At 35.5% G+C, this 12,320-nt stretch overlaps 5 protein-coding genes across 5 annotated transcripts; 2 read left to right on the top strand and 3 right to left on the bottom strand.

The window, feature by feature from the left end:
- Window positions 1–129: 129 nt before the first annotated feature.
- On the bottom strand, window positions 130–2,163 carry cubi_02862 (calmodulin-domain protein kinase 2; the record flags this gene model as incomplete). Its single annotated transcript, XM_029019873.1, has 1 exon — window positions 130–2,163. One exon carries the CDS (start codon window positions 2,161–2,163, stop codon window positions 130–132), a length of 2,034 nt encoding a protein of 677 aa, XP_028875280.1.
- A 247-nt stretch (window positions 2,164–2,410) lies between these two features.
- cubi_02861 (uncharacterized protein) lies at window positions 2,411–4,303 on the bottom strand (the record flags this gene model as incomplete). The annotated part of the gene is made up of 1 exon (XM_029019872.1): window positions 2,411–4,303. The coding sequence occupies one exon, from the start codon at window positions 4,301–4,303 to the stop codon at window positions 2,411–2,413; it is 1,893 nt and encodes a 630-aa protein (XP_028875279.1).
- A 552-nt stretch (window positions 4,304–4,855) lies between these two features.
- Window positions 4,856–5,476, top strand: cubi_02860 (BET3 vesicular transport protein; the record flags this gene model as incomplete). Its single annotated transcript, XM_029019871.1, has 1 exon — window positions 4,856–5,476. The coding sequence occupies one exon, from the start codon at window positions 4,856–4,858 to the stop codon at window positions 5,474–5,476; it is 621 nt and encodes a 206-aa protein (XP_028875278.1).
- A 166-nt stretch (window positions 5,477–5,642) lies between these two features.
- On the bottom strand, window positions 5,643–7,679 carry cubi_02859 (beta-mannosyltransferase; the record flags this gene model as incomplete). The annotated part of the gene is made up of 1 exon (XM_029019870.1): window positions 5,643–7,679. The coding sequence occupies one exon, from the start codon at window positions 7,677–7,679 to the stop codon at window positions 5,643–5,645; it is 2,037 nt and encodes a 678-aa protein (XP_028875277.1).
- Window positions 7,680–7,947: 268 nt separating this feature from the next.
- Window positions 7,948–12,298, top strand: cubi_02858 (oocyst wall protein 2; the record flags this gene model as incomplete). The annotated part of the gene is made up of 2 exons (XM_029019869.1): window positions 7,948–12,069; window positions 12,119–12,298. 2 exons carry the CDS (start codon window positions 7,948–7,950, stop codon window positions 12,296–12,298), a joined length of 4,302 nt encoding a protein of 1,433 aa, XP_028875276.1.
- Between the last annotated feature and the right edge of the window lie 22 nt (window positions 12,299–12,320).

Genomic DNA, 12,320 nt, shown 5'->3' with positions numbered 1-12,320 from the left:
TTCTAATAATATACAAATAATGTAAACAAAGAAAGAACACATAATGCTATAACAGTCAATATTAAGGCCTCCTAATCTTTTTCTACTTATTAGCCCTGAAATAGTATTAGTTGATACTGAAAGAGTAGACTATAAATTAATGTTAGTTCTAGAGGAGCATCTTTTCATCATATTGATAGTATCATCAGAAGCCTCTCCAAGGAGGAACTTGGACGGAACTCTCCTCATTACATGGCAGAACTCGTCAAAATTAATGGTACCATCTTTGTCAAGATCTCCTGATTTCATAAATTCACTCAGTTCTTGAGCTAGCTCATCATCAGATTTCTTAACCTTGCTAGATAAAGACATAACCTTGAGAAATTCTTTGTTGCTGATTTGTCCATCTTCATCAATATCGAACACACGAAATGCTGCTTTGCATGCACTTTCGTGGGACAATTGACGTTCTTGAATGCAAGCTGCAATGAAGTTTGTATAGGAAATAGTTCCAGTGCCTTCAGGGTCAATTTCATCAAGAAGAGCTTCTATACCAATTGAAGGACTGCATCCTATCCTGTTAATTCCCTCAATAATCTCGAATCTACTCAATGTTCCATCTCCACTAGTATCCAATTCCATAAATGTATCGTGTAAATCTAGGATGTCTCTTTCATCAATGTTTTGAGCTATTAATGTCAAAGCAATTTTTTTAAGTCTTGAAAGTCCCTGGAATCTTCTAAAGTTTGAAATTACATTATCGAGCAATAAGTTTCTTGGAGATGAGGAGAGTTGCTTCTCGAACCACTCATGTTCAAGTGCTTGTAAAGAAGTAATTCTCTGCTTTGGAGACTTAGTTAAAAGTCTCCTGATTAAAGACTCTGCCTGAGGAGAAACATTGAGCCAATCCTTTTCTGGAAATGTAAATGTGCCTTCTCTAATCTTAAGCATTACCTCAGAATCGGTAGGTGCACTAAAAGGAGGATATCCACAAAGCAGAACGTACATCATTACTCCAGCTGACCATTCATCACATTCTGGTCCATAAAGTCCTTCCAGAACTTGTGGACTCACATAATATGGAGTTCCAACCTTTGTCCTCATCATTTTCCCGGGCTTAAATCTGGCTGCCAAACCAAAGTCAATAAGCTTTAATGGAGAATCTGGTGAATCAGTCAAGAAAAGGAAATTTTCAGGCTTCAAATCCCTGTGAGCAACGTTTAACTTATGGCAATAAGCTACAGCACTCAATACATCCTTCATGATCCTTGCAGCGTCGCTTTCTCTAAAAACTCTCTTATGAACAACTCTCTCAAAAAGCTCTCCCCCAGTGCATAATTCCATAACTAGATAAATATCAGCATTATCTTCAAAAGTCTCGTATAGCCTAATTATGTTTGGATGGTCCAACGATTTCATAATTTCAATCTCTTGTTTAAAACGGTCAACATCCTCAACAAAGTACTTCGGAATCTTCTTTGCTGCCCTCCTAATCCCAGTCCCTTTCTGAACAGCTATTTTTACCTCTCCCCAAGACCCCCTTCCTATGGTGTTTTCCAAAGTATAATACTGGTTAATGTCTCCCTTGGTGCTTAAAATTAATCTAGATCTGTCCAAGAGAAGTTTTAATCTAGACCCTGTTCTGCTCAGTATTAGTGGAGGTGTCACAGAGCTTTCGTGAGTCCCTCCATCTCCAGATTCATCATCCTCTTCTGAGTACATTTTCGCATTTCCTGTTGGACTCTGCCTTGCACCAGACTTTACTCTACAAGAATGATCATCAGTTCCATCATTATTATCCAAATTCTCCTCAAAACGCATCGTACTTTTAGAGATATTTCCCCAGCTACATTGAATAACGTACCTATACTCTGGAAAATTCTCGTCAACTTGTAAGTAACGATTCCCTTCAATTGGCTCCCATTCTAATTGTTCGCATGGGCCACTCTCCTTTCCAATAACAAATTTATATTCCAAAAGGCACGCACCTCGAATCCTAATTGGCTTGTTTGTTCTCCATACAGGATAGGAAAGTTTGTCAGTTATAAGTCGAATAGGTTTATTCTCCTCTTCCTGCTCATTAGTTACTCGCCAAACTCCCAATCTTGGGTGGTTTCCTACTATGTACAGGGACTGTCCTGGATAAGTCCGGTCACACACACATTCCCAGGATATTAGAACCATACTTTTTTTGTGTTCTTTACATGATTCGTAGCCTTTTGACAAATTTAATTTTTTTTTTTTTAAATACGTTTCATGGATAAACCTGCAACAATTGTGTTACCCGCCTATTTATGGCGGGTGTTTTAAGGGAAAAATTATATTTAAAGGGGGAATTATGCATGCAAACACGTAGGAATTTACATAAAAATTAAAATAGTAAAAATAATTTTTAAAAAAAACATTAAAAAAGATGCAAAGATTAATTGACTTAGTTTCCATCATCAATAATAACTTCTTCCCCGTTATCTACAACGATTTCTCTTATTTGTTCATGTCTGATTCCGTAGCCTCTGATTTTTTGGTTGTTTGTTGCATGTGCCATCTCTTGTTCTGAAATTTGATATCTGATGGTGCCACTGTTATTAACAACGAGACTCTTAATGACAATCCTGGAACCATTCTTTGCCACAATTCTAACTGAACCATCAACAAAGAATTTTCCGTTAATCACCACATCACCTTCAATATGTACATAGGATTTGCTTGTGATATTAATAGGGCCTTCCAAAATCCTCTGAAGAAGGTCGGAGTATTTAAATGCAAATGAGGGATGCAAAACTACCATTGCTCCAACTCTAACTGGTATCCCAGCGATCATCTCGTGTTTGATCAGAGAGTGTTTATCTTCTTTTCCGGTAACTGGGTCTTTTTCACTCTCTTCAATCCTGCAAACAACACCCTTTTCTTTTGATGCTAATCTCAAATACTGTGAAGCTGCAGCATAGAAATCACCTTCAGTTACAGAGGCAGTGTCTATAGAGACTCCTGCGCTATACTTTGCTCTTCCCTCAGCCAAACTATTTTTGCAAGCAGAAAATGTAGCCCATCTCTGCATTTGTACACATCCAACTTTGTATTCAGATTCAAATAAGAGTGGAATATCTTGCATCATACATTCAAGACGAGTTGGGCTCTTGAATGCTGTTTTAGTTGAATCTAAATACTTGGGATTCACAAATTCAGGCACAACTCCTCCAGTCTTCTCTAAAGTCTTTAGGTAGTAATCCATTGAAATGAATAAAACATTAGAATTTCCAGGAAATGGAGAGTATCCCGTCTTTTCATCCGCAAAATCTGACCCCAAACCACAGCTCTTAAGTAAAGGAGTGAGTTGGTTATATTCTGTATTAATAGTAATCTTTTTTCCATCTGGATATCTGAGCTTACACAAAGCACCAACTGCTTCGCATGGAATACGGGGGATTGTCAAACTATTCATCGCAAATGATCCAATTGCTGTTACTCCCAATACTGGAAGTACAGAATTAAAAACTAGAGCATTAGTGTCTTGAATGAATACCAAATATTTGACTCCTTTCTTAGAAAGATCTTTCAAAAGTCCAGAACCGTGTAGTAAAGTATGAATATCGCCATGCCCATGAGGTTTTGTTAAGATAGAGTATTTGTCCTCAGGGTCCAAAGCAATTTTTGCCTCAGAGTCTATCAAAGCAGGAACCTTAAGCTGTTTTACTATATATACCTGGTCACCTCTTAGGCCAAAATGATCATTTTCTTCTAAAAACTTTCTGGTCATAGTGTCAGTATCATCAGATGTCATAATAATCAAAGGAATTGAAATATCTTCTCCAAAAACTTCTTTCAGTCTTCTCTGATATTCTTTAATGTAACTTGTGTATAGCTGGAAAAACGTAATTTTGGATGCCATTGATAGCTCAATACTTATCTTTATTCCTTCAAATGCAAGTCTTTCACCCAAACCACCAGCTACCATAATAAAGGCCACGTTTTTCAAGACAGAAAAACCGTGCTCTTCATATCTTTTAAAGTCATCGGAGCCGATTTCCAAGTTAACCACCTCTGGAACTTCAGGATAGCATCCCTCTCTTGGGTTCACACCATCCTTTGAGTCTTTTAAAAGTTTTTTTGCCCTATTAATATATCCGAGTAAACCACCACCCACGCAAGAACCTTCCAAAGTCATCAATTGGGAGACGAGTCTTTTCACATTTTCAGAATCTCCTGATTCAAGCAAAGTCAAAATGTGGTCTTGGCCACCCTTTGAAAGGTTCTCTTTCAAACTTTCCAATTCCAAAGGTTTCCCTGAATCACTTGAGTTTCTTAAAGATACCGTAACAACCATCGAAAAATAAGAAGTGAAAAATATTTAAAACTCAAAAATCAGAATTTTATGTATGGTTTGTGAAATGTTTTCACAATGCTAAAACAAGATACCTTAATTAATACCAAAACTCACCCACATTTTGGCGCCTGAATGATGTACCCCACAACGTTTTTAAAAAGTGAAAATGTTTCGAATCACTCGCAATGTACAAAGACACGAATCAAGCAAAGGATCTAAAATTATTCCCTTATTTTCTCCTATTTTAGTGAACTCTTTCTTTATTTTAATTCAATTTTTTACCTATCTTGAATTGAAAGTAAGGCGGTTCTGTGCCTATGTGATTTAATTTATTCCTCTCCCACAAAAATTTTTTTTGTAGTTTTGACCATACAAGACTTTTGAAATATTTTCCTTTTTACCTTGGTATTTGAATTCTTTTTATTTTTTCAGTTTTCCCGAGTTTTTTCAACTTTCTCTTTCAATATTATGTCCGTTTTTTACATTACCCTAGTTAAGCGCCTAGTTTGAGTTTGATTAAATTCCCACCAAAGTTTCTTTTAATTGCAGGAAATGTCAAATTCATCAAATCAACACAAGAAACGCTCTGAGTATCTCAGACTTGGAGAGCTTGCCTTTCAAAAAACTGAGAAAATTAATGGGGAAGTTTTTTCTCTCATGTATGGTAGTTTAGTTGCTCAGTTTGTTAAAGATCTCGATAATGCTGAACTTATTAACTCAAAGCTTGAAAAAATTGGATACAACATTGGTATTCGTCTTGTGGATGAATTTCTTGCCAAATCTGGAATTTCAAAGTGTGACAGTTTTAGAGATACAGCAGAGGTTATAGCTTGTATTGGTTTTAAAATGTTTCTTGGAATCACTGCTGAAACTAAGGACTGGAATTCAGAAGAAACTTCATGCATTTTAGTATTTAATGAAAACCCTCTAGCAGATTTCGTCGAGCTTCCTCCTTGTTACTCATCTTCTTTGAATTATAGTAATATTGTATGTGGAGTGATTAGGGGAGCTCTTGAACAGCTTCAAATGCAAGTTGTTTGCTACTTTCTCAAAGATATTCTTAGAGGAGACACAACCAATGAAATATACATAGAGCTAAAAGAGAGACTACAGGAAGAATTCTTTGACGATGATGACGAGGAAGAGGAACAAGAAAACGAGTACAAGGAATAAACCTATAATTATCAATCATAATTATTTAGTTAATTAATTATAGCACTAATAATTTTATTATAATATTTCCAAACTATCTTCAAATTAATTATTTTCATTCTCTTACCTTGTTTCTAAAATTATTCAGACATGGAAGAGAACTTTAGCTCTTTAGATTACATCCGTATTAAATTACCATTTCATCGAAATGATACACAGCTGAATTGTTCCACTCTTGATAGAAAGTTTCTTTTATCAAATTGTTTGATTTGAGAATTCTGTTCAGATTTGGAGAAGGAAAAACTTTTCTTTCAGGACTTGAGTTGAAACCTTTAAGTAAAGTAGTAAGTCTAGAGCAAAGTTCCTGGGAACTTGAGAAGAACAACTCAAGCTTTTCATTCTTTAAAAGCTCATTCATAGTTGGGTAAGAGAAGTAAATTATTGGAATTCCTGCCCCAAGCATGTCAACTACTTTCATTGGAAGATCTAGCCCACTAGATGAGTAATGCATAGAAACTCCTAGATCTGAAGAGGCTAATAGTTTAGGATAGTCATCAGCTTCAACAAAAACTGTCCTAATTTTTACATGTTTCATTCTGCTTTTGGAAGCTTCTTCCAACCATAACTTTTTGTCAGGGCCCTTTCCTGTAATAATTAGAAAGATGTCGGGAAGTTGTTCAGATAAGTTATTGTTATTAATCTGCTTTGAAGCCAGTACATCATATTCCAAAAGTCCTTCTAGTAACAAATTTAGATCTTCATCAGGAGTCCAACTAGTGGAAGTCACCAAAATTACAGGTCTGTTCTTCTTAAGTTGTACCTTTAGCGAAATTTCCCCAGACTGAACACGAGAAATTCCTAATTCAGTTACTGGTGAAGTCTCAATAATATGATTATCAAAGAATAAATCATCTCTACTTAGTAGATCACTTAAATTCTGATTTTTGAAGTTGGAAGAGATTTCATCCAAAACTTTTGGTTCCATCTTTAGGAAGAACTCTTCCTCTATTAAACATTCAGAAACCAAAGAGCCCCTGGTAGATGACTTAATTCGTTCTTTGGAAAGTTTAATGCTCTCACTAATTTGGTAAATATCTAAAACAGATCTATTTAAAGCACCCGATACTATATCTTGGACATCTGTAAAAGAAGAACCATCGTAAATTGTAACATTTTCTGTTTTAGTATTATCTTTCTGGTTTTTCTGAGTAAATTTCTTGTTTTCCTTGGATTTTTTCCTCTGCTTTATTTCTGACTCAGTTTTTCGAATTAGGGGAGTTTCCTGAGTATATCCTTTCTCTAAATTGTAATCCTCTAGACAAATATCATCCTCTAAGCTACCAAAGTATTTTAACAAGATGGAATGTCTCTTTGAAACAGAATCAAGAGGTTTAAAGTCGGCATTAGGTCTATCATAAACCACTGTTGCCTGAATTCCCCTTTTACTCAAGTCCTCTTGCATAGCTTTCGAAACACAAAAAGCAGAATCTGAAAGCCTACCTAATGTGAACTCCAAGATCTTGTAGCTGGTAACAAAAATGTGTTGGTATATTCTCTTGAGTATAGAAGATGAAATAACTCTTTTTTCATCCTTTATTAGCAAGGTATGACCATAATTATGCCAGTCAATAATCAAAGGAGCTCCTCTTATAAAAGAAACAAATAAAGCAATAGGGATTGATGGTATAGATGGAGGAACTTGTAATAATATCCCAGACAGGTTTGGAATTTGCATGATTGTTATGAAAATTCTCAATGACTGTTCCACCACCTTAATTGATAAGAAAGCCCACAAAGGAAGAATTTTTCTGTGCTGATCCACAAAAGTTTTCCCTATCCCTAGTAAAGTAATATTTTTGTCACCAGTTATAGCTGAGCTGCAAGTAGTATCATTGTATCCAACCAGATAAACGTGGTTGTTATTAATTTTGTCGTCTAACTCAAAGGAATCCTTGCTGCTTGATCTCTTAAGTAATTTGTTAGATTTACCTGAAAAATCGGGTTTAGAGCAAAACCTCTTAGAAATGCACAAAGCATGGTTCTGCATCCTTGGACTCCTGCCTATATCCCCAACAACTAAAACGGCAATGTTTCTTGTTGTCTCATAATTATTCAATCTTTTCTTATTTATTCTACGAATAACCAAACATAGTAAAAAAAATAATGAAAAAACTGAAAAAAGTATCCCAGAAAAAATACAGACCAAAAATCCGATGAGAATCATCCCAGTCTATTTTCCTATTACCCTAAATATCAACTTTTAAACTTTACCCTCGTTAAATTTGGCATTAATTTCCCTATCTTACACATTTTCCCGCCAAAACTGTCCATGTCAAAATCGTAAAGTAGAGACTATGAAAAAATTATAACTATGAAAATGCGAGTAAGAAGAGGATTCAAAGATGGGTGTACAGGCGTGATTAAATTTTACTTGGCTTGCAAGTAGGTTTTTCTGTTGCTGAATAAAATAGAGGGAAACCAACCTCATAAAGATGAGGAAACAGAACATTAAGATACCGGCATATAAAACCGGAGATCTAAAAATGAATTTAACTAGTTTATCAGGAATTGCAAAAATTTGTTTGGCCTCAGTTCTTTTTTTTAGTATCCAAATCAACTCTCAATATGTGAGAGTACCTGTGGAGACCTGCCCAGGTAATTTTGCACTTGTTAACGGAGTTTGTGTTCATCAAATTGAGACACAAAAAATTCCTGTTTGTCCAGAGGGGTTTGTATCTAAGGGATCAGAATGTTACTTAGCAGAGCCTCTACTGAAGGAGTGCCCCACAGGTTTTCAGATGCAAGACAAACAATGTGTTAAAGAAGTTATTGTTGAAAGAGAAAACTATTGTCTTGATGGCATGGAAATGGATTATGATAAAGGCAAGTGCTACTATAGAGAGGAAGTTAAGGCTGTTTGTCCACAAGGAAGTATTCATTTTAGAGATAGCTGTGCAATAGTAAGAGAGCCAATGAAAACTTGTCAGGAGCCATTAAAGTTTGATTTTAGCACAAATATGTGTATTGAGAGAAAAGCAACACTCCCAACAGCAGCTTGTCCAGAATCTTTTGTTTTTGAAACTTCTTTAAAGATGTGTATCCAGGATCATATTGAGCCAAAGATTTGTCCTGAAGGATTTAAGGATATTGACGAGAATAACTGTGCTACATGGATTCAACCAGAATACATTTGTCCTAAAGGTAGTCAGCTTGAGAATGTTAAGCACCAATCTCTTTGCAGATATGTTAAATACTCGAACCCTATACTTGAATGTCCTTCTGGATTTACTTTAGAAGGTCAAGTTTGTGTTTCAACTTCCGGGATTAGTACTAGAGTCTGTCCCATAGGATTTGTTGAAGTTGAAGATCAGTGTGTTAATTACCAAGAGCCTCTTTTTCATTGTCCTGAGGGATATGAGAAAACTATCCACAATGGTAATAAAGTTTGTCTTAATACCCTGTCAGTGGAACCAGAGATCTCTTGTCCAAGTATCTATTCATACTTTGACCAATCTAGTAACCTCTGTATTTCAGAAACTACAACAGAAAAGGAATGTCCTGCTAATTCTTTCAGATCTAAGGATTCCTGTCTACAAAAAGTAAAAGGAGAATGGGAATGTCCTCCAGGTACAAAATATAATTCGGAAAGCCACTTTTGCCAGGAAATAATAACTATTGAACCAAACATTATTTGTCCTCCAAACTCCAAATTCGATCAAACTACCTCATCTTGCATTGGATACGAAAGGAATTTACATGTATGTCCACCAGGGTACGATGAAGTAGGGGAAAATGAATGTGCTAGTTTTGTTTCTCCAAAGAGATCTTGTAAAAACTCCCAGAATCTAGTTAATGCACAATGTGAGGAGATTAATTTCTCTCCAGCAGAGGTTATTTGTCCTTCGGGTTCCGAATTGTCAAATTCTGTTTGTGTTTTAACGAGTGAGGATATGTCAAAAAGAAAGTGTCCTTTGAATTCTTTGGATTCTGGAGATTACTGTTCAGTTATAGAGTCCCCAGAAAAACATTGTATAGAAGGATACAAATTTAATCCTGAGACACAAAAATGTACTAAAATCACTACTAGATCTCCAGATCTTGTCTGTGAGGAACCCAATACTTTAAATTTCTTAGGAGAATGCGTATATACAGAGACCATACCAAAAGTGTGTCCAAATGGATCAAGAGAAGACTCTTTGAATGAAAATTTTTGTATCATGGAAACTAAACCTAAATCAAATTGTCCAGAAGGATATTCTTTAATAAACAATAAGTGTAAAAAAGAAAAAAGAGCTGAGGTAGAGCTAAACTGTCCAGTAGGATATGAAATTAATAGCTTAGACATGAGTTGCCACAAAACAATACAAAGAAGTCAGATTTGTCCTCCAGGGTTCTTGGATAATGGAGATGAGTGTTTCAAGACTTTAAAACCCAGCTCTATTTGTCCAGAGGGATTTGGAAGAGAAGGGAAATTTGGAGATTGTGTTCAGATTAATATCTCAGAGTCAAAATCTCAATGTCCAGAAGGATCTGTTGAACTTAGTTCAGGAATGTGTGGGACCAGAAAACCTCTCCCTCTTGAATACAAATGTCTTAAGGGGACTAAAGTTGGTGATTCCTGTTTGGTTGAGAGCTTTATGGATGCTTCCTACGAATGTCCCAAAGGATATTACTTAAGTGAAATAAAACAGTGTCAGAAATTGGTTGAATATGATTGTTCCGAAGTCAGTATAGTTTCCATTCCTTGTGAAAGTGGGCTGAACACTATAAACACCTCATCTCTTGGGTTTTATGGACAAAACAGATCAGGAATCTGTTCGCAAATCATTAGAAATCAGAAAACTTGCTCCAGAACTGAAGCTTTTCCTCCAAAGATTTCATGTCCTTTGGGATCTATTAATATTGGAAAAGAGTGTTTAAAGAAGGAACACCTTCCAATGACCAGAATTTGTTCAGACCACGAAAAAACCCTAGAAACATGCTTCAAAGAATTTATGATCCCAAAAGTTAATATTTGTTCACCAGGTTCATATTTAACTGAGGATAATAAATGTGCTTCTATATATAGAAAAGCCCCAGAATTGATTTGTGAAGAGGGATATAATATGGAGGAAGGGAACTGTATTCAAATGACCAGTAAGGTCTGTCCTCCAGAAGGTTGTACTTCGAGAAACATTGTTGATTCACTTCGGGAATGTCCTCCAGGATTTCTTTTTGAGGATGGTATTTGTATATTCAGGCATGAAGTCTATCCAGAAAAGATCTGTGAAAGGGGAGAGCTTTCCAGTACAAACCAACAAGTTTGTATTGAAAGAATCGTCAAAATTTGTTCTCACAATAAGTGTGAAGTAATACATAAACAATCTCCAGAGTTAAAATGTAGGGAAAACGAAAGCCTGAATTCCAAGACAAAGCTTTGCGAGAAAGTAAACATTGGGCCTCAAATTTTGAAGTGTGTTAAACCTTTCAAATTGATAGGAGATCAGTGTGTTCACCAGGTATCCAAAGAATGCTCAGGAGGGAACTGCTCAGTTACTATTTCGATCCCTCCGAGAATCACATGCAAACAAGGAACTTTGATATCTAGCAATCAATGTGAAATTATCAAAAGAACCCCCTCTTTACTTACTTGTCCCAAGGATTTTACTCTTCAGGATGATTTATGTGCTAAGTATGTATATAAAGAATGTTTAAATAATCAATGCGAGAAAAAAGTACATTATCCTCCAATTATTGAATGTCCGAGCCAATATTCACTTTTTCCCGGAGGAAATTGTTCAAAAAAGGTTCAACATCTCCCCCAAATTAAATGTCATCTTGGAAGTAGTCTCAAGAATTCTTATTGCATCAGAGAGGTTGAGGCAATTTGCCCAGTCGAAGGATGTTTGATTCGTAAAACATTGCCTCCAATTTTAACTTGTCCCTCTGGTTTCGAAAAGAATTCTCAAAATTTAAGCCATGGAGGGCCAGTGTGTATGAAGAAACTATTTAATAACGGGGAGATTTCTTGTCCAAAAGGGTCCATTATGTTTAATGGAAGCTGTCTCACATATTCGGTTAAAGAATGCTACAAAGATAAATGTGAAGAATTAAAAACAATCTCTCCCACTAAAGTTTGTCCTAGTGGAACAGAATTAATGAATGAAAATGTTTGTAAAGAATCTGAGATTGTTCCAAAAGATATGATTTGTCCTGAAGAGTATATTCTAAATGGAGACAAATGTGTATTGTATAAAGAAAAGATATGCAAACACAAAGATTGCAAAACTCAGAAAGTTATTGAGCCAGAAGTAACTTGTCCTAATGGATTTAGACTAGATAAGGCAATTTGTATTTGGGAAAAGTATCATTCCACATTAAGTTCATGCCCCAAGGATTCTATGATGATAAATGGACAATGCTTTTCAATGCTAAAGAAAGAGTGTCCAAATGATACATGTGAAAATAAGATATATTTTGATTCATTCTCAAGGTGTCCAAAAGGATTTGTAGAAGCTGGAAAAAAATGTATTATGGTTGAGTATTCAGGCCACAAAAGAATTTGTCCTCCAGGTTTAATACTGAAAAAAAATCACTGTCTGAGATTTGCTCAGGCAAAGTTTAAGTGTCCAATTGTAAGTTTATAAAAAAAAAAAATTAAAAACGTTAAATTGACATTTTTAGGGTTTTATGGAAGAAGGAGAAAAATGCATTAAACAGGTGAAAACTGAACCAATAGTAACTTATGATTCTCAGTGTGTAGGGAATCAATGCAATTTGAGCTCAAGTGTTAACATTGCTCAACAGAAACAAACACATCATCATACTCACTCTCATCATCACAAACAAAAAAAACACCTCTAAAAGGAAAAGTTTAATTTTATTT

The sequence above is a fragment of the Cryptosporidium ubiquitum genome, assembly GCF_001865345.1.
Source record: "Cryptosporidium ubiquitum isolate 39726 chromosome Unknown contig_1, whole genome shotgun sequence".
Lineage (NCBI taxonomy): Eukaryota > Apicomplexa > Conoidasida > Eucoccidiorida > Cryptosporidiidae > Cryptosporidium > Cryptosporidium ubiquitum.
The sequence above is the reverse complement of the archived record's forward strand: the minus strand, read 5'-3'. Positions and strand labels throughout refer to the sequence as shown.